Genomic DNA, 24,507 nt, shown 5'->3' with positions numbered 1-24,507 from the left:
TCCGTCCGAGGTTCAGTGCATCATTATGCAATACCTCGAGGTTCTATTTGTTACTCTCATATCGGCAGGTTCTTCGGCTTGCCGAAGTACAGTGCATCACAATGCAATACTTCGGATAGCACCGGGTGTAAACCTTGAGTTTTTTCAAAAATCGGCAAAGACGAAAATAATGAAAGCAGAATAAAATTATGAATAATTGTGGCTCAAAGGCCTTTCATTGATATGAAGATAATGTACTTACACATATTTTTACACATGGAATTTTCTAAGTACATCTGCATTCCAATGGTTTTTCAACTCAGTTCCATCTAACTGCCGAAGACTGCCGAATATGCAAGCTTTATATTTCATCATATATTTCATAAGGCCCTTCCCAGTTAGCTGAGAGTTTTCCATGGATACGGCTTTTCTGAACAGCGGCAGCATTCCGAAGAACAAGGTCTCCAACCTTGAGGAGTCTTGACTGGACTCTTCGGTTGTAGAACTTGTTGATTCTCTGTTTGTATGCTGCCATTCTGTCCCTTGCCGAATCTCGGATCTCGTCTAAGAAATCGAGGGACTCTTTCATAAGATGCTCGTTTTCCTCGGCCGAGAACTGATTGACTCGGAGACTTTCTGAGCCAATTTCCACTGGCAAAACGGCTTCGGATCCATACACCAATTCAAAAGGTGAATGCCCCGTGGCCTCTTTTTCAGTTGTCCGAAGTGACCATAGAGTTCCAAGAAGCTCTTCTATCCACTTGGACTTTTGATCTTCAACTCTCTTTTTGAGAGCGTTGAGTATCTGTTTATTTGCAGCTTTGGCCTGGCCATTACTTTGAGGATGGCAGACTGCCGAATATGCCAGCTTTATGCCGAATTGGTCTGTGTACCGCCTCGGCGGCAGATTGTCAAATTGCCTTCCATGATCGAAGACAAACACTTTTGGAATGCCGAAGCACGTGATGATATTCTGCCAAATAAATTTTCTGATAGTTTGCTCAGTTATGTTTGAAGCTGCCTTGGCTTCTATCCATTTGCTGAAGTAGTCGATTCCGACAATCAACCATTTTTTCTGATAAGGTGCCTCGGGAAATGGTCCTAGAATATCCAACCCCCATTAAGCAAAAGGGAGTGGATTCAGGATCGGCTGAAGGTCCCTTGAACGCCGATGAATAACAGGTGCGAATTTTTGGCATTTTTCGCATTTCCGCACCAAGTCCTTGGCATCTTGGATCATGGTTGGCCAATAATATCCTGCCCGTAATGCTTTATGGGGTAGGTTCCTCCCCCCTATGTGGTTTCCACAAATGCCAAAATGGATCTCCCGAAGGATATAATCCGCATCTGTTAGACCCACACATTTCAGCAATGGGGCTGAGAAGGATTTTTTCAGCAGCTTTCCCTTGTAGATAATGAACTTTGAGCCAACCCTTTTCATTTTTGCGGCTAGGTTCCTATCCTCGGGGAGCGTTCCTTGAAGCTTATAAGCTAAGATGGAGTCCATCCAGCTGGGTTCAGCTTCAGCGCATTGGACATCAATTTCTTGGTCAATGCTTCTGTTTCGGCGCACCTCCACATATACGGATCGGTTCAGCTCAGTAAGAGTTGAACTTGCAAGTTTGGAGAGCGCATCGGCTTGAGCATTCTGACCCCTTGGGATTAGCTCGATTTCAAAAGTTCTCAGCTTCGCTATGACTGATTTAATCTTGGCAAGATAAGAGATCATGGAGGGCTCCTTGGCCTCATACTCGCCCCAAATCTGATTAGCGACCAGCTAATAGTCTGTTTTTAAACAGACATGTTCGGCTTCGAGAGCTATGCATAGTTCTAAGCCAGCAACTGCTGCTTCATATTCTGCTTCGTTGTTTGAAGCCTTAAATGAGAATTTGAGTGCATACTCGAAGTTTCTGCCTTCGGGAGAGGTGATCACCACCCCAGCTCCCGAACCATTTACGGTGGCTGAGCCATCCGTAAACACGGTCCAAGTCCCCTTCCCTTCGTCGAGTGTTTCCTGGTATGAACATTCGGCTAGGAAGTCTGCTAGGGCTTGTGCCTTGATTGCTGCCCTCGGCTGGTAGCTTATGCTGAACTCAGTGAGCTCGAAGGCCCACTTGTTAGCCTGCCTGATTTCTCAACTTTGCCGAGGACTTTCTCCAGCGGTTGATCTGTTAAGACAACTATTTGATGTGAGTCAAAATAAGGTCTTAACTTCCGAGCTGCCACTACCACTGCATATGCAACTTTCTCGAGCAGAGGGTAGCGCATTTCGGCATCAGTCAAAGTATGACTGACGAAGTAGTTCGGTTGTTGAACCTTTTCTTCTTCCTTCAGCAGCACCGTACTCACTGTAGCAGGGCTAACTGCCACATACAGGTACAAGACTTCTCCTTCAGCTGGCCTTGCCAGTGTCGGAAGGTTTGCCAAGTGTTCCCGGAGCTGCTGGAAGGCTATTTTTTGCTCATCGTCCCATACAAGCTCCTTTGATTTTGGAGATTTCAGCGCCTTGAAGAAGGGCAAACCCTTGTCCGAGGCTTTTGAGATGAACCTGGATAAAGCAGCCATCCACCTAGTAAGACGCTGAATATCCCTTTTTGTCTTCGGCTCGGGAAGATCCAGAGCTGCTTGAACTTTGGAAGGGTTGGCATCAATCCCCTTCTTACTGACCATGAAGCCTAGGAATTTTCCAGACCTCACGCCGAAGACACATTTCTTCGGATTCATCTTCATTTGGTGCTTTCTCAGAGTGGCGAACGTTTCGGCTAGGTCTGCAACATGGTCTTTCGCCTCTTTGCTTTTGACGATGGAATCGTAAACATAGACTTCCATGTTACGACCTTTTTGCTCGGCAAACACGGTCCACCAGCCTCTGATATGTAGCCCCGGCATTCTTGAGGCCGAAGGGCATCATTTTATAGTTATACACCCCGGCGCTTGTAACAAATGCCGTTTTTGCTCTGTTATCGGGGTGCATGAAAATCTGATGGTACCTAGAAAATGCGTCCATGAAGCTGAGCAGAGCATGACCACTCGTCGAGTCAACCGGCTGATCGATTCTCGGCAAGGGATAGAAGTCCTTCGGACAGGCCCTATTCAGATCCGTGAAGTCAACGCACATTCTCCAGGTGCCATTAGCTTTCTGAACCATTTCTACATTCGCCAGCCATTCGGGGTATTGGCAGGGCTTAATAAATCCCGCGTCCAGAAGTTTTTTGAATTCGGCTGCAATGTCTTGGTTCTTCTGAGCGGAGTAGTTCCGCTTCTTTTTCTTAACTGGCCGACATGTGGGGTCGACCTTAAGCTTGTGCGAGATGAGGTTCGGATCGATTCCCGGCATGTCAGCTACTGAGAATGCGAACACATCTCTATTGTCCCGAAGAAATTGGATTAATTCAACCCGGAGGCTCGGATCGAGCCCTTGTCCGATGCTGACACATTTTTCAGTATCTCCCTCGGTCAACTGTATTGACTCAGTTTGCTCATCTGACTCCATTTCTTTGGAGCCAGACTCTTCTGGTTCGGGTCTACTGTCAATATCAGCAGACTTTCCTTTCTTCGGCTGTTCTTTGTCCGAATCTTTCGGTCCAGCCGAAGAGCTTGCTTTCCCAGTCCCCAAAGATGCTTTCTTTTTCGGGGACCCCTGAGCCGAAGCACTTAGGCCCTTCAGCCTTTTAGTACCTCGCTCCTTTTCTTTCTCTTTTTCTTCCTCATCATCCTTGTCGCTTCGGCGACTCTTGGATGGCTTGAGGAAGTTACATTCTCGGGCCTCTCTTTGGCTGCCCAATATTTTTTCGGAGCGTCCTTCGTCTGAAACATAGATCATTGCTTGATGGTATCTCGAGACAACTCCTTGAACATCATGGATGAGGGGTCTCCCCATAATGACGTTGTATATTGATGGGGCATCAATGACCAAGAATTCGGCCATGATGCTTCGTCTTGCCCGGTCTTGGCCGAGGCTGACGGGAAGAAGAATTTTCCCATCTGGATATGAAGAAGAGCCGTTGAATCCAGTGACCGGATAAGGAACTAGAGTCAAATGCCTGCTCTCCAACTTCAGCTGGTCGAATGCCTTTCGGAAAAGTATATTCGTCCCGCTTCCACCGTCTACCAGTGTCCGATAGACGTTGTGGTTCGCGATGCTTGTCATGATCACCAGGGGGTCATCATGGGGATACACCACCCCCCTGCAGTCTTCGGATGTGAACATCATGTTCGGCACCGGAGACTGCGGTTTCTGGAACTCGGCATGATGAATCTGATGAGTGAGACCCCTCAGATGGCGCTTTAGTGCGTTCCGAGATATTCCACCGGAAATAGTCAGGATGTCATGATTCCCTCCTTCGGGAGGTCTGTCCCTTTTCCGGTGATAGTCCAGCTCTTGCCGAGAATCTTTCTCAGCTTTCTTTTCTTCGCGACGTTCCGCGACATATTTCTTTAAATATCCTTTTTGAACCAGCTCTTCGATCTGGTCCTTCAGCTGAAGGCAGTCCTCGGTGCGGTATCCACGAGATTAATGGAACTCGCACCAATGGTCCTTCCCTTTCTTTTGATGCCAAGAAGGAGGTGGCTTCGACTTTTTGAATCTTCCCTCTTCCCTCGTCGCACTAAAGATCTTAGTACGTGGTAAGGTGAGAGGAGTGTAAGATTCAAATTTTCCCAGATAGGGAGCCTTATCCTTCTTCGGCTCTTCGGTCAAGGGAGGTTCTGAGGCTTTTGCCTTCCCTTTCCTTGACCCTGGAACTTCAGCTTGCTGTCTTGGATTCGCAAGCCCTGACTGAGATTGCAGCTTTGCCTTGTTCCATTCCTCGGTTCGGATGAATTTATCCGAAGCATCGAGGGCTTCTTCCAAGGTCTGCGGGGGTTGCATGACTATGAAATCCAGAAATTTGCCAGCTTGCAAGCCATTCCGTAGTGCGAATACGGCCAGGCTTTGATCCAGACTTGTGATTCTGGACGACTCGTTGCTGAAACGAGTCAAATAGTCTCGGAGACTTTCGTCCTCCGCTTGCTGCAGGCCCATGAGCTCCGCAGTAGTTTTCTCTCGGCGGTTAGCCGTGGAAAACTTGCTCTTGAACTTATTGGCTAGATCGCTCCAGCCTGTTATCGAGCCTTCCTTCATCCCTTTGGTGATCCATGATTGGGCAACACCTTTGAGGGTTGTAGGGAAGTATTTGCACCAGGTAGCTTCGGACCTGGGGTTAAGGTACATATGCCCCTCGTAGGAGGCTATGTGATTCTTCGGATCCGAAGTACCGTCATATGTAATGTGTGCCGGAATTTTAACCGTCGGCACGTGTTCCTCCAGTATCCACCTTTGGAATGGGGAACTGGTTGGAACCATTATGGCATTTCCCTTCTGCCGCGCCGAAGGAACCCTGCTTCTCCCTCTCAGAGAGGTGGATGCAGGGGGTGTCCCCTCGCGTGACATAGAGGCCTGAGGCCCTTTTGGATAGGTGAGGCAACTATGCACCCCTCCTTCTTTGCCACCTAAGCGCTCATGAACGCTTCGGCGAGAAACATTGTGGCTGTCATGATGATCCTCGGAGTTTTCGAAGTGGCCGGAGCCCCTCCTCTGATCCTGCCCGGAACCACCTGGATGCCCAGCCCTTCGGCTGCCCTCCCCTTTCGAGGACAGAGCCTGCCTCTCTCCCTCGGTTCCACTTTTCCTCTTCCGATCATGTGATCTAGGAGGGGGAGAGGGTGATTTTTTCATCGACAGGAAGTGTCCTCCCAAAGCATTCATAAAGTCCATGCACACAGCCATGGCCTTCATGACCTCCTCGGTTGACGGACCGGTAGGAGGAGTCGAACGCATGCTAGGCGAAGGATCACGCTTATGAGCCTTGCTATCCCTCGGAGAATTCCCATTTTGGTAATCCCGTTGGGAAGGAGATCCTTCACGCATATTTTCTCCCCTCGGGGAGTTGGAAGCGGTCGGTTCTGGCGACGGTGAAGGTGTTCTACCGGCCCTTACCGTTATAAAGCCCATCTTCCTAGCTTTTTTTAGAGCTCTTTGCACTCTTAGTCATTTTTTGCGGTGGCTAAGATTAGTATGAGATTTTTGGCTGAATTTTTGTAAGTATCCCCACAGACGGCGCCAAATTGTTTCGGTCAGAAAACAATGGACCTTCAGCAGGCCCTTCGGATGAGTGGAGATGAAGCCCAATTCGAGTGATGACCGAATTGAGGATTTCCTGCACAGCCAAACACACGTAAACTGGCCCCGGGGGTTGTCCCGAGGAAGGCCCCTCCGATGCCGAAGTCAATACGGATGCAAGATAATGAGAGAAAAACTATGCAGGAGAGTTTGTTGCTTGAGGCATTTAATGTCTATCCATATAATTGTACAAGAATGAAAGCTTTTATACCTTGCTCCAATTAGATGGATTGGGCTTGAGGAATCAAATGGGCTGCCATTTCATTGGGTCTTGCTATACCTGATTTGGCAAATATGTAAAAGAGGGTTGAACCTTGCCTTTTGGGCTATAATTATTTTCATTGTGGACTAGGCCCAAATATAAGTTATTTGGACCCCAAACAAATTCTTTTTCCAAACAAATGATCAAAATTACACTTTTATATGTGCTCTTATTATAATCCATAAACATTTATACCTTCTTATGTCAAAAATAAATAAATAAATAAATTAAAATAAAAAAACACTTTAGTGGTCACTGAAAACTTTCAGGTCAAGCTAATTTCCAATTATAAAGAAGAAATCCAGCTTAAATTATGCAAAGCTGTGTAAATGAAACGAGGAACTCTCATGCACCATCAACCTCATGCTTTACTAGACACATTTGTCTCGTCAAATCTGCCAATATTTGATCATAATCTCTCAAAACAATACGTCTTTACTAGTAATGATCAGAAGATTGTACGTAATAAGTGCTATATATAAATTTGAGGAATAAAAAAGTTAACTTTATAAAAGATGCTCTAGCTCATCCTATTACCCAAGGTGTTTTAATATTCGGTTATGATGTAAGGAGTATACAACTTAATCCAATTACGAGTATTAATTTGAGAGTTGATGACAACATCAATTGTTATTGACGATTTTTATTAACCCTACCTCCATTTTCTTTCGTTTTTGTGAAACACAGGGAGTACTATATTCTAATGAAAACATTATATTAAATAAGGGCAAGATTTTTTTTTTTATAATTATAATTAAAAATTAGTCACTTAAAATATTAAGTTAAAACTACAGTTAATAGTTCAATACGTATACTTTGTGATAGTGAAAAACACAAATAATTGTGTTTTTAATACACTTTGGGATAGGGAAACAAGTAAATAATTGTGCATTATATACATAAATAATTGGAATTTAGAATTAAAATGAGATCAGATTATTTTGATAAAAAAAAAGGTATTAAAGATTCCTAAAAGGAAGAACTTTTAAAAGTTCCTAATGGGAAATATGGTGTAAAAACAAAAAACAACAAACATCAATGGTGGGAGTAATTCTTAATCTTTTCTATTTGAATTATAATTTTATTATATACTTATTACAACTTTTGTTAAAAAAAAAAATACCGTAGTATATACTTATCAGTAATCACAACTTTAACTATTTTATGTAATTTTTTTCTAAATTTTTTTTTCTAAAAAAAATTTTAAATATATAAATTGAACATTTTTAATTTGGTGATTTCCATTACTTAATTTTGTAATACTACCTATGCCCTTAATTAATTGACATACTACTTCCGTTACATATTATGTACAACTTTTGATTTTTTTTTTGTATCTAACAAATAATACCCAAAAGGTGTACATAATATATAACGAGGTAATATAAAATATAGATCAAATAACATTTCTAATTTTGGCCACTTAGAATATTATGTTTTGTTATAAATTTAGTGATGGATGAAATATTTTGTTGTACATCAACATAGTAAGACCATCTTACACAATTTAGTTATATGCAAATTTTACATAACTTAAAATGGCCTTAAATCAACCATACGTGACGGATTATTCAGTGACAAAATACTTTACTTTATTTATTTTGTCAATGAAGATAATCAAAAGTACTGGCCCATGGTTTTTGTCCAGTTTTTAACTTAAAACAGCATATAACATTAATATCAAGAGCTTTTATACCACTAATTAAATTTGCTTTAGTGTATATAGTATTCACATCATAATAAACGAGGCAAAATACATATGACAAAGTATTTAGATACCTTTTTTCTATAACCTTCACCAGTTAATGAATGCAAGAGAATATATTCTTGGCACATTATTGTAGTGCTATAAATTTAAGTATGTTGATCAAGAAGAGCTTAGAGAGTTTTTCGGTCACTTAACATCAATTTTCTCTCTTCACCAAAAAAAAATATCAATTTTCTCTCTATATAAGCATAACATACATCGAGTTTGTTTAGAAGATAATTACATCTTTGTCGCTTTTGTTGTTCGAGATATGTCAAGGACTACCAAGCTCAGTCGCACTGATGAACATCACACAACTAAGGTGAGTATATAAACCATTTTGAATCCTTTCTATAAACTTCGAAATTAATTATAGTCAGATCAATAATCGATCTATTGGAGTGATTTGATAATTTCTTGTTTATACTACGAACTATTTGTTACTTTTTTTTTACAATAATGTAGCTATGCATTATGGTGTATAGTTTTGCATATAAGTATACAATTAACTTTTCCATAATTTACGTCATTGCATATGGCTTGTCTATCAATTCCAAGCCTATTAAGAGGGGGCGATGTTGTGGTTGGCTTTTCATGCATATATACGTGTTAGTAAAAGAAAATCGTTGCATCGCACTTTACACATAATCTACCAATTTTATTTTTTTGTAAAAAACAAAGTCAATGGCATGACACTTATAATGTGGATTTTTATAATTAACTGTTCTCAAAATCCTACTAGGTTTTTTTTTTTTTTTTAATTTTTTTGCTTTACATTTGAATAAAAAGATTTTATTTAAATTTTTTTTTTTTTTACACGGTAAGATACGTGAATGCCCCTCTTATCACGGCGGGTGGGGGTGTGAGGATCAAACCTTGGTCACAATTACTTTCTTATACACTATACAAATTAAACATGCTCTAGTTTCTAGCACTCAGTATTCATATAAAATTGTACATAATATATGTACAATATTTTCCGTATACATTATAAAATTTTCATTATTCTATGCAGGGAAGCTAGGAAGGCTGGTCATCAACACCACTACATGAGCCGATTTGCTGCCGTACAGGCAGAAGAATACAACCAAGGCCTCAAAAGGGAACAAACCAACATCGAAAGATTCGAGGAATATTACCTTAAAGAAGACGTAGGAGGAATAATGTCTAGCAATAAGGGTGACAATGAGAAGGTGAACAAAGAATGGGTACCACATCCACGTACCGGTATATACTTCCCTGAAGGACAAGATTGGGTGCTGAATGATGTCCCCAAAAACTCGGCTTCGCTAGGACAATCACAGTATTGGCTAAGGAACATTCATGGAGCTGAAAAGCATGATCCTGATATGCTTTCTGCTGACCATTATTTCCTTACCCAACCTCATGAATAATTTAATTAACATGCATGCATGATATGCATGTATGTTAATTGAGCTACATAACATACGTGTATTTATTTATTGCAACTGACTATTTCACGATTTTAGAACTCGTGTTACTAATAGTGCACTAGTAATAAAGTTCCCTAGTTCATCTTCTGTCATAGGCTACTTTATTTGTGAGTTTACTTCATGACTGAGTAGAAAAGCTAATTAAGTAGATAAAAACTTATGCATGCAGTTTGTCTAACTATGTATTACATTAACAAAATGCTTCCTATAAAATATATACTGTTACAGTTGTTTACATTAATTAATACTCCATACGTAATCACTATATGTTGTTACGTACGGTTGTTTGTAGTGTAAATCTTTCCTACTATTTCATAGTTTGTTGAGGTTTCGTAGTGTTTCATATGCTCTAAATAAATCGAACTAACAATTTTATGCATTGCCATGGTAGTACATTTGTCAAATCCACATTCATTGAGTTGACTTGACAACAATCTATTATTTTAATTGCCATTTAATTAAAATTGGCTCTATTAAAAAAAATCCAAAATTTGTTCATTGCTGTAGCACTGTCAAAAACCGAACCGAACTGGTTCAAACCGATCCGATTAAAAACCGATTTTTTGAAACCGAAAACTGACCCGAACCGCATTTTAGTAAACCCGAAACCGAACCGATCCGAGTAACGTTAAACCGTTTAAGAACCGAACCAAATCATAACCAAACTGAAAGGAAACCAAACCGAAAATGAATCGAACCGTTTCTAACCCGAAACCATTTGAACTGGCATAAAAACCGTTTACACCGAACCGTTAACAAACTGCAGCCTGTTTGCACCGAACCGTTTATAAACCGAACTGATTATAAACCGAACCGCTTATAAACCGAATCGTTTATGAACCGAATATATCCCTCCACTAGTTTTCGTATGCATTCAAGTATCATACAATCTGAAACTGGTATTTGAGACAGATAATAGTCTACAAGAGTAACAAACAAAACAGAGATTAATCTAAACGAAAACATAAAACATCATTAGTGGGGTTACTGGGGTATCATCAACTAAATCTCATTTCTAAAACAGGTCGAGTTAAGAATGACATAGGCAAAACATACCTGCAACTAGAGGACTCTAGATTAATTAATAGTTATATGAACTATATTTATTATGGCTCTTGTCTATTGTGGCTAAGTAGCAGAAGTTATCTTAAAGGAAAAACTATGTGTTCAGGTAGAGGCAATGTCAAATTATGCTGCAAGTAGAAGCAAATGATGTCACAGAGTCTTCAGAAACGATTACTAGAAGTTACTAGTTGCAATGTCAATGAATCATTATCAAATAAACACTATTACAATCTAGGAAAACAAGATTTCAAAACTAAGATTAAAACTCATAATCTAAAATCGCCGCGCCCTCTCCGCTGAAGGTCGCGCCCGCAGCCATGTCTGGAGAGGCCTCTCCAGACCATCTCCAAGGCATCTCCAGAATGTTTGGGAGTTTTGTACCTAGCTCGGAGAGGCCTCTCCCCTTGCTGCCACGCCCTCTCCTGGGTTTCTCCTAGCCATCTCTTGAAATATAATTAAGCATTAGTGTAAGAAATGAAGCAACATTTATCTCAATAAAAAAAAAAAAAAAGTAATGAAGCAACACAATATAAATTAAGCATCACTACAATACAACATTCATATACCTTCCTAATTAGATGCAAAACTTTCATCTATCACTTCTTTACCAATTTCAAGGACGTCTTCTTCAGTATCACAATCATAACCACGTAACCAATTTTGTGTGGTAACCAACACCTCAACATTTATAGGCAAAGCACTCCTATACTTGTTTAAAATACGACCACCCATGCTAAAAAAAGATTCAGAGGCTACCGATGTAATGGGAATGGCCAAAACATCCCTAGCCATAACAGCTAATATGGGGTAGCGGTACACACTAATTTGAGATTCCCAATACTTGATAACATCATAATTCTGCCCTTCATAAGTTGGTTTCCGAGGAGTACACAAATAAGAATCAATCTCCATCGATGGCCGACTTGATGGGCCATCCTCATCATCATCATCAACATACTAGAAAAGTCTAGGCCAGAAAATGGAACACACAAATTATACAATGCCAAAAAATTATACATATACTCATGATTCTAATGTTCTAAGCCGAGAAACAACCTAAAAATCAGAAATTAAATGAACAAGAAGAGCAATATAAATTAAAAATTACATGAACAACAGTATAAATCAGAAATTATATGAACAACAATATAAATCAGAACTAAAAATCAAAAAATAAAGACATGCAAATCCCGTCAAACAACAAATCAGCAACAAAAAACCGAAATGAAAACAAAAAAAATTAACAGAAAATTACCTTTGAGCTTTGACGGCTTGAAGGAGAGGAAGATTTGAAGATGGAGAACTGGAGATCGAAAAAAAAAATCGAGAATGGAGAACTTGAGATCGAAAAAAACCGAAACGAAAACAAAAACAATTAACTAAAATTTACCTTTGAGCTATTGAAGGCTGAGAGTCTGAGACGTTGAGCTTGAGAGTTGAGAACTTGAGAGTTAAGATGAGAATGGAGAATTCAACGCTTCAATTTGAGGATGAAGAAGAAGAACCGAAGAATGAGTGAAGGCTGTGGAAGAAAACGGCTGAATGAAGAGGAGAGAGAATGATGAGAGATTGAGAGGACCTAACCTAATTGGCAGTGTTAGCTAATTTAATTTCACGTTTCACGTTTTTTTCTTTTTTCTTTTGCATAATATATGAACCAAATGTTTATTTAATTATTTAACAATCAAAATATCTAAATTCTAAATCTAAAATTTGTTTTGCCTTTTGGTTTTTGAAGGGAAATTTCCCACCATTCATATTTTGACGAAATTGTCAACAAAAAAAAAAAATGAAATCAACTTTCCATTTTGTAAAAATCAAAATTTATAATTTTATTTTAATAACATTAAACAAACTTTTATACAATTAATTAATTACATGGCTTCAAAAAAAATAAATTAATTACATTTCTCGAATCCCGATAAAACGATATATACCTTCATAATATCAGCTTTTATATTTTTTTTTAACACACACATTAACTTATTAAGTTATTTAAATTATAAAATGTGAATCGATTAGCGTGTAAATGTCTAGCGTTGCGATTAATAAAAAATCGAAGGCCGTATAATAATATAAATATGTTATATCTTAGAGAGTTAGAAGTACTACAAATTTGTTATATGATTATATTTATATCAGTTTAGTTGTGCCTGTAAGCAATACACTTGTAATCGTGTAAACTTATAAATGATAGAATTGACTAGTAGATTAGTACATAAATACAAATTACTTAATTAGATATGACTACATGAGTGATTGACTAATATGACTATATGAGCAATTGTCAATTTAGCATAGTTGCATAACAGATTAACAGCGTACTAGACTATCCTACTCGGTAATATACTAATAGCATTTCAGTATTTGATTTATTAGGCTCAAGTTAAAAGTTACTCTTTCTTATTAACTTGTTAGTATAATAAAGTAATTACTAATTACTAATTAGTGACTTAAGCCTTAGGGGTAAACCAGTAAAGGATATACAAAAATATAATAATCTTATGTTTCTCATCCCTTTATACTAATAAATATTTAACTATGAGAGTATGAGATGGTCAGATGTTATGTGATTAGGGGATTTTAACCCCGCCACGTGGACCAATTGTACTCTGCCACGTGTCATCCACGTGGACCAGCCAGAGTCCGCCACGTGTCACCTATTGAGAGGTCCAAGGTGGACCAATCAGGCCACGACATGTAAACACTACAAGAAAACAGCTTAATTTCGACAGAAAAAATCCGTCAGAATCATTAAAAATTCCGTCGGAAATCAACTTTTCGACGAAATTCAATTGGAATGTTCTGTCGCGAAACTTTTTGTAGGAAATTCGACTTTTCCAAGGGATTTTCCGTTGGAAGAGGATGTTCCGACGGATATTATTCTGTCGGAGCTGTGTTTGAATTGATTTAAGAATCCGTCGCAAATTTCCTACGAAAAAAGTTCCGTCGGAAACCTCTCTCCTACCGACGGAAAATTCCGTCGGAAGATGAGAAGGTTTTCGACAGAATATTTCCATCGCCATTTTCCGACAGAATTTTTTTCAGTCGCTACCTACCTTTTTCGACGGAAGTTATCATCACAAATTCGTCGGTAATTGTCCTGCTAATTTACCTAATTTACCGATTTTATTTGGATTTACCACCATTAGAAACTTATACTTCTTGCACCTAATTCAAGATAAAATTGAATTCATGATTTAATTACCGAAATATTTACATATATATATATGTATATATATGTATATATATATGTATATATGTGTATATATATGTGTATATGTATATGTATATATATGTATATACATATATGTACATATATATATACATATATATACATATATACATATATATATATATATATATAGGATCATATGAGACCACCCCCCTTATGTGAGAACCCTATTTTATGTGAGGACATATTACAACCGTTGGATCAACTACATCCAACGGTCATAATACAACCCGGTAAAACGAACAAAACAAAACAAATTTATTCAAATTTATTTCCTGCGTTTTTTCTCTCTCCTCCTTCTTCTTTTTCGCTCAATTTTCTCTCTCCTCCTTCAAGTTTTCCGGTATTCTACTGTGTTTCTCTCTGAATTTTCATCACAAGTTCTTCAATCTTCATCAATTCTTCGTTAATGTGAGTTTATTGTTTATACATCTGCTGTTTTTCAATTAATTTTAGGTTACATTCATTGTTTTATTTTCATTTTGATGTTCGTTTAATTTGTTCTGATTTTAGCTCATTAATTTTAACATGCAATGTGTCGATTATGTTTTAGTTTTATTTTCGTTTTCTTGAGTGATTATCTAGTTAATTTTAGTTTTATTTTTCCTGAATTTTGGTCTTACTAAGTGTTCTTGTTTTGGTTGTGTATTTGAGAAATTATGTTGTGGTTTTGTTGCGATTTTTGCTTGATTTTGTTGCGGTTTTTGCTTGATTTTCGTTTTGCTTTTCGTTTAATTTGTTCTGATTTTAGCTCATTAATTTTAGGTTACTTTGTGTCGATTATCTTTTAGTTTGTTTTTTTGTTGATTTTAGTTTTTTTTTTCCTTTTTTTGAGTAATTATCAAGTTATTTTTAGTTTTATTTTGTCTGAATTTAGGTTTTTACAAGTCTTCTTGCTTTGGTTGTGTATTTGAGAAATTATGTTGTGGTTTTGTTGCGATTTTTGCTCAATTAGTTGTGAATATGTTGCGTTTTTGTTTCTATGTTGTTGCGATTATGTTGTGGTTCTATGTACATACATTGTTTTAGCAGCTTGACCAGTCTGAGTGTATATTGACTCTGTTGAACTGTGTGTTTGAGTTACTAGTGACTATGACTCTGTTGAACTGTGTGTTTGAGTCACTAGTGACCATGACTCTATTGAACTGTGTGTCTGAGTGTATATTGACTCAAGGCTGGGGTCCCAAGGGGCAAGGCAGTCAAGGTACTCAAGGCTGCTGATGGTGGTATTGTTTCTGCTATCATGGAACTGACCACCTATAAGTTTGCGTTCTCTTCTTTTGTGTTTTTTGGTGCTTAGTTAGTCATTAGTGCTTCCTGGCTAATTATGAAAGAAAATTTTAATTCGGAATTTGTGATACTCATAACCTTATTTTTTTTATTATGCTCAATCTTAGCTATTTTTATTCGGAATAGGCAAGCAAATAACTCAGTGTGTTCTGATCCTTGATATATAAATATCTCATGACAATTGAGGATATGATGTTGAATCAATCAACTTAAAATGTTATGCTTTGGTGCTTGTATAATAGTGTATCTGTGGACAGTTTGCCTCCTGCCATGTTGTCTCAAATATAGATAGGCTAATTAATTATCCCGTGTTCATGTCTAATTAAGTTGATTAGGCTTTGCTGGCCAACACTAACAGTATTAGAGCAGAGAGAACAGATGGGGCAGAAGAAAGAATTTATCATGCAAAGCAATTGAAATGTATTCTTCTCAAGTTTTTTTAAGCTAAATAATGTATTGAGAGAATGGACAGAAGAAGAATGTATTGAGATAAAGGGTAGTGAGTAGCTTTTGGTTGTTGCTGATCTGAAGTTTTCGTGTGTAGTTCACAAAGATGTATCCTTCTCAAGATATAAACCACTTGAAAGGATATCAGTTTCTTCTATGTGCTAGATAGTCGTCTAATATGTCTTTATCAGTACTCGAGAATGGTTATTTTTATGTGAATTTCTTAAATTCTTGTTTTGTTAAATTTAGATCTAATTGATCTTTATATCTCTTAAAAAGTAAAATAAATTTCTAAATGTACACTAGCTGTTTGACAAAATGCCCCAATAAAACCTATCATTTTATCCATTTCAAATGTCGATAAAAACTAAGTAAAAGTAAATCAATTATGTTTTAAAGTAAATCAAAAGATTAAAATTATGATATTTCAATTTCTTAGCTTCCTCGTTTCTATGTCATGGTTCTTTGGTTGTTACTATGTTATTAAGAGCTTGTATGTGTTGGATTTGTCTACTCTTAATTTTTGCTTTGTTGTTAGGAAACCTTGTTGTTGTATACAGGTGCTTAGAGTAAGTTATAATTGCTTTCGGATCGAAGCTTGTATGTATGTTAAATGTGCTTTGTTTTTTATAATGTCGGGGCTTGGATTTATGGGGCTATAGGCTATTAAAATCTACTCTAGCAACAGTGGATGTTGTATATAACTTTTTTTGTCAATGGCAGGACTATGTATGCTTAATGCTTTAGTTAGGGTCCTTAACTACTGCTACACTTGAAGTACAAAAGAAGGTCTTAAAGATCATAGAGAGCACTTCCTAAGCATGCCTTATCATAAATCTAAATTGATTAGAGTTTATAGATGGATATATACGAGTTGTTAGTATGGCAATAGAAAGCAAAGTTTGGAATGACATTCTAGCAACATGTGTGTAAATTTAGTTTACATTAAACTAAATATAAGTATACAACTCAGAGTTTATAATTTTAATTATCCGTCTTTGTATTAAACATTTCAAACAAGGTCAAATGGTGAAGCATCTTCGCAAGCTTTTTAGAATGGTTGGCATTGTTTCATGTCAGAGTTGTGAACCTTACTGCCAAATTCCCCTCTATGATGGATCAATCCTATTTTCTTGTATTGTGTTTTGTTTAAATGGCTCTGCAATCATTTTTAAAAAAGATAAAACAAATAAGATATGGGTTTCTTATAAATAAGATATGGGAACTGACCACCTGATAAGTTTGCGTTCTCTTCTTTTGTGTTTTTTGGTGCTTAGTTAGTCATTAGTGCTTCCTGAAGCATGGTCTTGAAATTTGAGGAATTTTCAGAGGTTGTTTGTTTACTTTCAGCTGTTGTACTGGTGAAACTTTGAGAATATCTTATATGTGATGAAGCCAAGCACTTGTTTGATTAGCGCATGGTTCATTTATAGGTCTTTTAAAAGTCTTGTCAATTTCTTTGGTTTCTCAGTTAACCTCAGTTTTCAGTGAGTTAGGTTTATCTTTTTGAAGTATGTGGTACCCTGGAATAGCTTAAAGGAGAAAATCGGCAATGACTCAGTCATATGGCCTTATATCCTCCGTTCTGCTGAACTGTGTGTTTGAGTCACTAGTGACCATGGCTCTATTGAACTGTGTGTTTGACTTTGTTGAATTTGTTAACATGACTCTGTTGAACTGTGTGTTTGAGTCACTAGTGACCAATCTTATGCTAGTAACCTGTTCTGACAAAGTTGAGCTTCTTTGTAAACTACAGCAGTTCAACTAGAAAACCAGTTGTTGCCTTTTGTATATAGTATTCTAGAAATAGGTGATCTAAGTGAAGAAATGAGTGTCCATTTCTAGATTTGTCGGGGTTAGGGAGGAGTGCATGAAGATACACTTGCAGAAAGGAAAAAATGTTCAATTGGAATTGTTTGTTTGTAATGTAGACTTTCCTTTTTTTTTTTTTGGTAAGTAAGCAAGTATTATTAATACCAAAAAAGAGGGAAGCCCTCAAGGAGTACAAACCCTAACCAAACCAAGACCACCCTCTAGGAAGGGTGCCTTGGAAACGGAAAGGGAAAAACAGTTACAAAAGGAAACCACCTTCTAGGAAGGGTGCTTCTCACAATGTAACTGTCAGCAACAAAAACAGAAACCCATCCTCCCAAAAAAACTTACGTAAGCCTCTGCATCAAAACAGAAAAAAACACCACAGACAAAATACAACCAGAAAAAAAAGAAAACCAATAAGGAAACAAACATAAACTAGCTTGCATTCCTAAGTTGAAACAACCATCTGACTTGGGCTCTTGTCCATCTTCTGTTTATCAGTTGTTGGCTTCTGTTTATAGATGCAACATTGTAGATTAAGTTACCTTACATTTTTTTTGGTTTTTTTTGTAACAGTGCTATGGATTCTTCAGTTGCTACTGATATTAACAATGCTAAAGATTATACAGATGTACATTTGAAAAGGATAATGTACGTGTTTTGTTATTTCCTTATTTTATGTTTTCTTATTAAATGCTTGTTGATTTAATGAATTATTAAAGAAATGCTTGCTAATTTGACATATGAGCAAATAACTATTTGTTTATTTTCTAAATGAGCAAAAAACTGTTTGCTCATTTCCCAAATGAGGAGAAAACTGATTGCTCATTTCCCAAATGAGTAAACTAATGTTTGCTCATTTCACAATTGAACATCTATGGTTTTGCTCATTTGTGTAAAATTAGCAACTAAATATTTGCTCATTTGACAAATGAGAAACTAACTATTTGCTCATTTGTTAAATTAGCAACTAAGTATTTGCTCATTTGACAAATGAACAACTATCTATTTTGCTTATTTTAGAAATAAGTAACAAATTATTTGCTCATTTGACAAATGAGTAAACTAATGTTTGCTCATTTCATAAATGAGCAACTAACTATTTGTTCATTTGACAAATGAGCATCTATGTTTTTCCTTATTCGTTAAATCTATGTGATATTTGACTTTTTTTTTAATGATTTTGTATCAGCAGGAATTCTATTTAAAAGGAGTCTGGTGCAAATGCCGGTTCATCAGGGGCGGCTATTGTCGATGCCGGTTCATCAGGGGCTACTGTTGAGGTTGGTTTACCAGGGGTTGCTGCCGAGGCAGGTTCATCAAGGGCTGATGCCGAGACTGGTTCATCAGGGGCTGTTGCCGAGGCAGGTTCATCAGGGGCTGTTGCCGAGGCAGGTTCATCAGGGGCTCTAGTGGCAGAGGAGAAGATCAGTGAAAAGAAGAAAAAGAAAATCAAAGTAGTTGCTACAAAGGGTAAAGGAAAAAAGGTTGAAAAAAGAGTGAAAGAAAATCATAATGTGAAGTTTGAGGATCCAGACAGTGAAGATGTTGTTGATGAAGTGCAGAAATCAAAATCTGTTGTTTATGGGACGTTGCGTAATAGGATGTCACCTTCATCTGTTGTTAATGTTTTTAAGGAGTTTTCTGAAGATCAGTTGACTGCCATTAGAGCTATAGGATTTGGGTCTTTGGAGTTTTTGAAAGTGTCCCAACTGCCTTTGCAATTGGGTTTTTGGTTAGTCAAGCACTTTGATGCTCATAGTTGTACGTTGAATATTCCTGATTCCGATCCTTTCAAAATAACGGAACAACATGTACATGATGTCCTAGGGCTGCCAGCTGGAGGCATGGAGATGGATGCTAATCTTTTTTCAAAGGATGATAAAGTTATTAACCAGTGGAAAAAACAGTTCCCAAAGAACTCATTATCTGTGAACATTGGGGAACTTTCAATGTACTTGAAGAACCATAAATCAGCTGGGCCAATGTTCAAACGCAATTTTGTAGTTCTTTGTGTTTCCACTTTATGTCAGGTAGTTTTTTCATTTTCATATTTCTTATTTTAATTTCATTTTATTCATTTTAATTTCATTTTGCTCATTTTAGTTTCATTTTGCTCATTTTAGTTTTTGTTTGATCATTTTTTTTAATTTTGTTATTTAATGTTAGGAGGACAAAACAAGAATGTTAATCATGTCGTTCTCAGATATTTGAGTAATGTTGCTAAAATCAAGGATTTAAATTGGTCAAAGTTTATCCTTGATTCTCTTGTGAAGGCGAAGATCAAATGGGATGAGCTTCCTACTCGCTACTTTCTAGGATCTTTATTATTTCTTATGGTATGTTTTTATGTGTTGCATTTTATTGTTTGAAAAATAGCAAGATCACCTGCAACCCCCTTCCTCCCTTAAACAAGAACACACACACACACTTACACACACACACATACACATAAATACACATACACACGCACACAAACACACATATATGCATACACACACACTGACACACACACACACACAGACACACACACAGATACACTCACACACACATACACACAGACAAATGCACATACATACATGCACTCACAACCTATAATAGAATCTGAAATCAGAATTGAAATGTGTGGGTAGGTGGCAGTAAGGGCTGGGGCTGGTATTTTCTAATTTTTTTTATTTTTTTATTTTTTATGCATTAACTGTTATTTATTTGTTTAATTTTAATGTACTAATCTTTTCTATCTTACTTGTTTGTAGCTTTTATATATTGATCATTATGTCATTGAGGAAGTTAGAGCGAACCGAGAAACTCCTATTCTCAAAGGTTGGACAACCAATATGTTGTCTAGCCGTGAGAAATTGGAAATTTTTAAGGGGAGGCTTGGAATTTTCGATAAAAATCTGAAGGTTGTTGGTCCTTCTGGCAGCAAACAACCAAAAATGGTATTTCACTTTCAATCAATACTTAGCTTTTCTGCCTTTTAGAATTAAATTGAATTGGACCAAATCATGTTAGATTTCATTCTAAACGGTCCCAACTTATTCTGATTTTTTTTTTTTTTTTGTTTTGCATTCAGGAAACATCTGTTCCAACTGTTCCACAAACTAACGAAGATGTTGAAGTAGATCCAAAGAAGGTGCATTTTGACATGTTTATTTTCCGAGAAGTGCATTTTGCAATTTTGCAATATGAAGGAAATGTGCAGAGCTCTGTGTTGTCAAGTGATATCAAGCGCATGGAGCATGTTACACTTGATTCTCCTTGGAAGTCTACAGATAATAATCATTTGCACTGTGGAATTGCATTGATGAGGATTATGGAAACATACATGGGTTTGTCAAAGTGGGCATCAAGTTTGAAGAAGAATAATGTAAGTCTTTCATCTTATATGAATTGTCCTTAGATACTTGTTTGCTGGATTTTACAAGGCGTACAATTTTTACTTGTTAATTTCTAATACTCTCTGAGTTTATAGGAATATGGACATGTAAAGTGAAAATTTGAATGATAAAGAAAATTCATGATAATAAAAGGATATTAGTATGTTTATATGCACCACCAAGATATTTTTTTTTTTATTATTCTTATATAGAAATTTAAATAAATCTTGCTCATTTGTCAAATGAGCAGCCAATAATTTGCTCATATTTCAAATGAGCAAGCAATTATTTGCTCACAAAACGACACAATTGATAGAGTACCTGGATAACAATTGCCATTAACCATTTTTTGCAAGTTCATTATATAAGTGATTCCATGTGCTTGGACTTTTGTGAAAGTTGCTGCATTGTTATTTGATAGTTAACCAAGAAAGGATCAAATTGTAAACTTTCCATATGTTAAATATAAGGTCTTTAGGAAGCGCTACACTTTCAATGTTAAAGTTGGTAAGCTCATTTAAGTAGTTAAAGAGAGAAAAACTAAACTAGTGCTCTAGGCTGTGGATTATGCATCCTTGATAAGTGAAATCTTCCAAGCTTCCATCTTCTTATGAACACTAAGGCAGCTTCCTACTCTGGGTTTTTTTTTCTCTTGAAGTAGAGGCTTTGCACCAAAATTTCAATAATTAAAAAAACAGGACATAATTTCCACAACTTCTAATAGAATTCTGTTTATGTCCAATATAAACTGTTTATGTCCAATATAAGTAGTAGATGGTTCTAAGTGACCTTGCACACCGATCATCCACCTTCCCTTTTCCAACTTGGCTGAAACTTGGACTATAAACTGTAGAGCAATTGAGCCAAAATTTAGTGAACCCAGTGAATAGTCTTAGCTTACATATCAGGTATGCTGCTTATTCTATTACTTATTTTATTCTTCTGCTACGTGCTTTGTGCTTCACCCTGCTTTATGCATTTATATTTTTTAAAATTTTCTTGTTTTATTTTTTCTTTCCAATTTCTTACAGGTGATAATCATGGAAAAACTTCGTGTGAAGTACACCTTGGCAATAATTTCAAGCGAAATAAACACAATTCAATCCGTTAAAGAAATTCCTCAAAAGAAGAAAAAGCAGAGGAAAGTTTCTCCTAAGACTGAAGAAGAAAAAGTTGAAGAACAAAAGGGTGAAGAAGAAAAAGCTTAAGAAGAAAAGGCTACTTGTTAGTGTAACCTCAATATTTTGCTTGGTGTAGTGTTGATTAAGGTGTTGACATAGCTTTCTAATTTTAGGGAAGTAAAGAAACAATGATTTAATCAAGTTGTAAATATTTTTTGAATGATGTAAAAATGGTGACTTTTGATTATGTTGACTTTTGTATTCGTTATATTTAAATTGGATGTTTTGTGTTTGCTTGAAATACTTTGTCATTTATACCTACCGTTTATTAAACTATTTGTTGACTTACAAATGAGCAATGAACTATTCGTCCAATTGACAAATGAGTAAATAAATATCTGCTTGTTTGAGCAAATCAACAAAGAACAATTATTTGCTCAAGGGTAGAGAAAATTATTCTTTGCTCATTTGACAAATGAGCAACTAAGTTTTTGCTCATTTGAAAAATGAACAAAGAACAATTTGCTCATTTGACAAATGAGCAAAGAATAATTTGCTCATTTGAGAAATAACCAAAGAAATGCTTGTTTATTTAATAAATGACTAAAAATAAATTTTGCTCATTTGACAAATGAGCAACTAACTATTTGCTCATTTGACAAATGAGCAACTAACTATTTGCTCAATTGATAAATGAGCAACTAAGTTTTTTCTCATTTGTTAAATTAGCAACTAAGTATTTGCTCATTTGTTAAATTAGCAAAAAATTAATTGCTCATTTTCTAAATGATTAAGTAATTGATTCTGTTAAGAAATATAAAATCAACAAAATATTAACAAAATTTAAAACACAAAATTTATAAATGTTTAATAAATAATGAGGAGATGTGCCAAAATATTAAATCTCATTTTTATATAAAGTTATCATTACACTTTTTTTGGACAATTTCTAATATCATGATGACTCAATTCACCACAACCTCTGCATAATCTCTTCTTTTTCTAGTTTTGTTCTACAACCTTTTCTTTTTCTCCCTTCAGCCTTTTTGCACTTCTACCTCTTGTTTCAACATTTGGCACATCAATCTCAGCCTTTTTCTCTTTTGAAGTCTCTTCATTTGATACATGAACTCTAGTCCCTTTATTCTTTGAAATTTTTGGAGGTTTGACAATTATTTCAGTTGGCACACTAGCTCCAATCAATAGATCAATGTCTTTTCCTTTGTTGTTTGCACTTCCTGTTGTTTTATTATTTCTTGCAATCCTCTTAGCCTCCAAATCCTTTCTTATTCCTTGAAGATTTATCACAAGATCTTGAATATCTTCATCATTTCCTTCTGCCAAACTTACACAAGTGTGTATCTCTGACCATAAATCATTTAACAATTTTTTCTTGTCAATTAAATTAGCACATTGCTCCAACAGGTTTCCACCCAAGTCAAAAATTGGTTTTTTCAGTGCCATAGTAGTCCATCTGTGTAGCATATACTGCTCAAGAATGGTTTCAAACCTTTTTGCTTTCCAAACCCACATCATATGTCTACATGGAATACCTTGTCTATAAAATAGCTTGCAAGAACATGTGGTGTCATAGTTAGTTGGATTAAACACAACATCAAATGTTCTAATCCAATTTCCATCACTTACTTTTGCGACTCCCAATCCATTTTCTTTCTTCAATTCATCAACACCACAAGATAAACAAGCAATTTCAACCTCATATTGAAATTCATAAAAGACGGAGTTAGTATATAAATGTGAGGCATGCTTTTCTATCCCTAGTGGTGTTTTGCACTCAGGATATTTATGCTTTGAATCATTATCATTCTGACCTTGAGTGTGTCTTTGGGCATCAATTGCAGCTTCATATATCAAGTAAAACTCAACAAGTGACACATGAGGATTGATAAAGGAGCAGAAAAAGTTGTTTTCACTTTCGGATCTTGATGTTGTACGCATTATTCCTCCAAGGAACACATCTCTAAAATACGCTGGAATCCACTTGTTCCTTATCTTGTACATATAATCTAACCACTCATGTTCTTCCAAATGGTATTCAACCATCACCTTGTTCCACCTTTCTTCAAACTCAGCAGGTTCAATTTCAAGATGCCAAACACAAGCACATAATTTTTTTAGGAAACCAGTTTCTTCTTGCATGATTGATTTCTCCACCTTATCTGGTAACTTTTTCATTATGTGCCACATACAGAAGCGATGTTCAGTCTTGTTAAACACACTTTTAACAACAATTTTCATTGCTGGATCTTGATCTGTAATCATACAATTCGGTTCATTTCCACCCATTTCCTTGAGAAATGATCTGAACAACCACTCAAATGACACTATATCTTCCTTTGCTATGAAACCAGCAGCAAAAGTAATACAACTATTATGATGGTCAATCCCTGTAAATAGAGTAAACACCATGTTATACCTGTTTACACATATAGATTAAATTTTAAATGAGCAAATAACTACACACACACATAAATACACAGACACACGTACTTAGAAACAAACACACGCACGCACACACACACATACACATA

At 36.5% G+C, this 24,507-nt stretch overlaps 3 protein-coding genes across 3 annotated transcripts; 2 read left to right on the top strand and 1 right to left on the bottom strand.

The window, feature by feature from the left end:
- Positions 1-7,789: 7,789 nt before the first annotated feature.
- LOC110716870 lies at positions 7,790-9,827 on the top strand. The gene is made up of 2 exons (XM_021895521.1): positions 7,790-8,470; positions 9,164-9,827. The coding sequence occupies exons 1-2, from the start codon at positions 8,451-8,453 to the stop codon at positions 9,540-9,542; spliced, it is 399 nt and encodes a 132-aa protein (XP_021751213.1). The 5' UTR covers positions 7,790-8,450; the 3' UTR covers positions 9,543-9,827.
- A 10,237-nt stretch (positions 9,828-20,064) lies between these two features.
- Positions 20,065-21,101, top strand: LOC110716928. The gene is made up of 2 exons (XM_021895580.1): positions 20,065-20,396; positions 20,531-21,101. Exons 1-2 carry the CDS (start codon positions 20,292-20,294, stop codon positions 20,855-20,857), a joined length of 432 nt encoding a protein of 143 aa, XP_021751272.1. The 5' UTR covers positions 20,065-20,291; the 3' UTR covers positions 20,858-21,101.
- Positions 21,102-22,957: 1,856 nt separating this feature from the next.
- LOC110716890 (protein FAR1-RELATED SEQUENCE 5-like) lies at positions 22,958-24,385 on the bottom strand. Its single transcript, XM_021895541.1, has 2 exons — positions 23,672-24,385; positions 22,958-23,629 (listed from the first exon to the last, which is right to left on the bottom strand). The coding sequence occupies exons 1-2, from the start codon at positions 24,383-24,385 to the stop codon at positions 22,958-22,960; spliced, it is 1,386 nt and encodes a 461-aa protein (XP_021751233.1).
- Positions 24,386-24,507: the final 122 nt, after the last annotated feature.

This window comes from Chenopodium quinoa, unplaced genomic scaffold (genome assembly GCF_001683475.1).
Source record: "Chenopodium quinoa cultivar QQ74 unplaced genomic scaffold, ASM168347v1, whole genome shotgun sequence".
NCBI classification, from domain to species: Eukaryota; Viridiplantae; Streptophyta; class Magnoliopsida; order Caryophyllales; family Amaranthaceae; genus Chenopodium; species Chenopodium quinoa.
The sequence above is the reverse complement of the archived record's forward strand: the minus strand, read 5'-3'. Positions and strand labels throughout refer to the sequence as shown.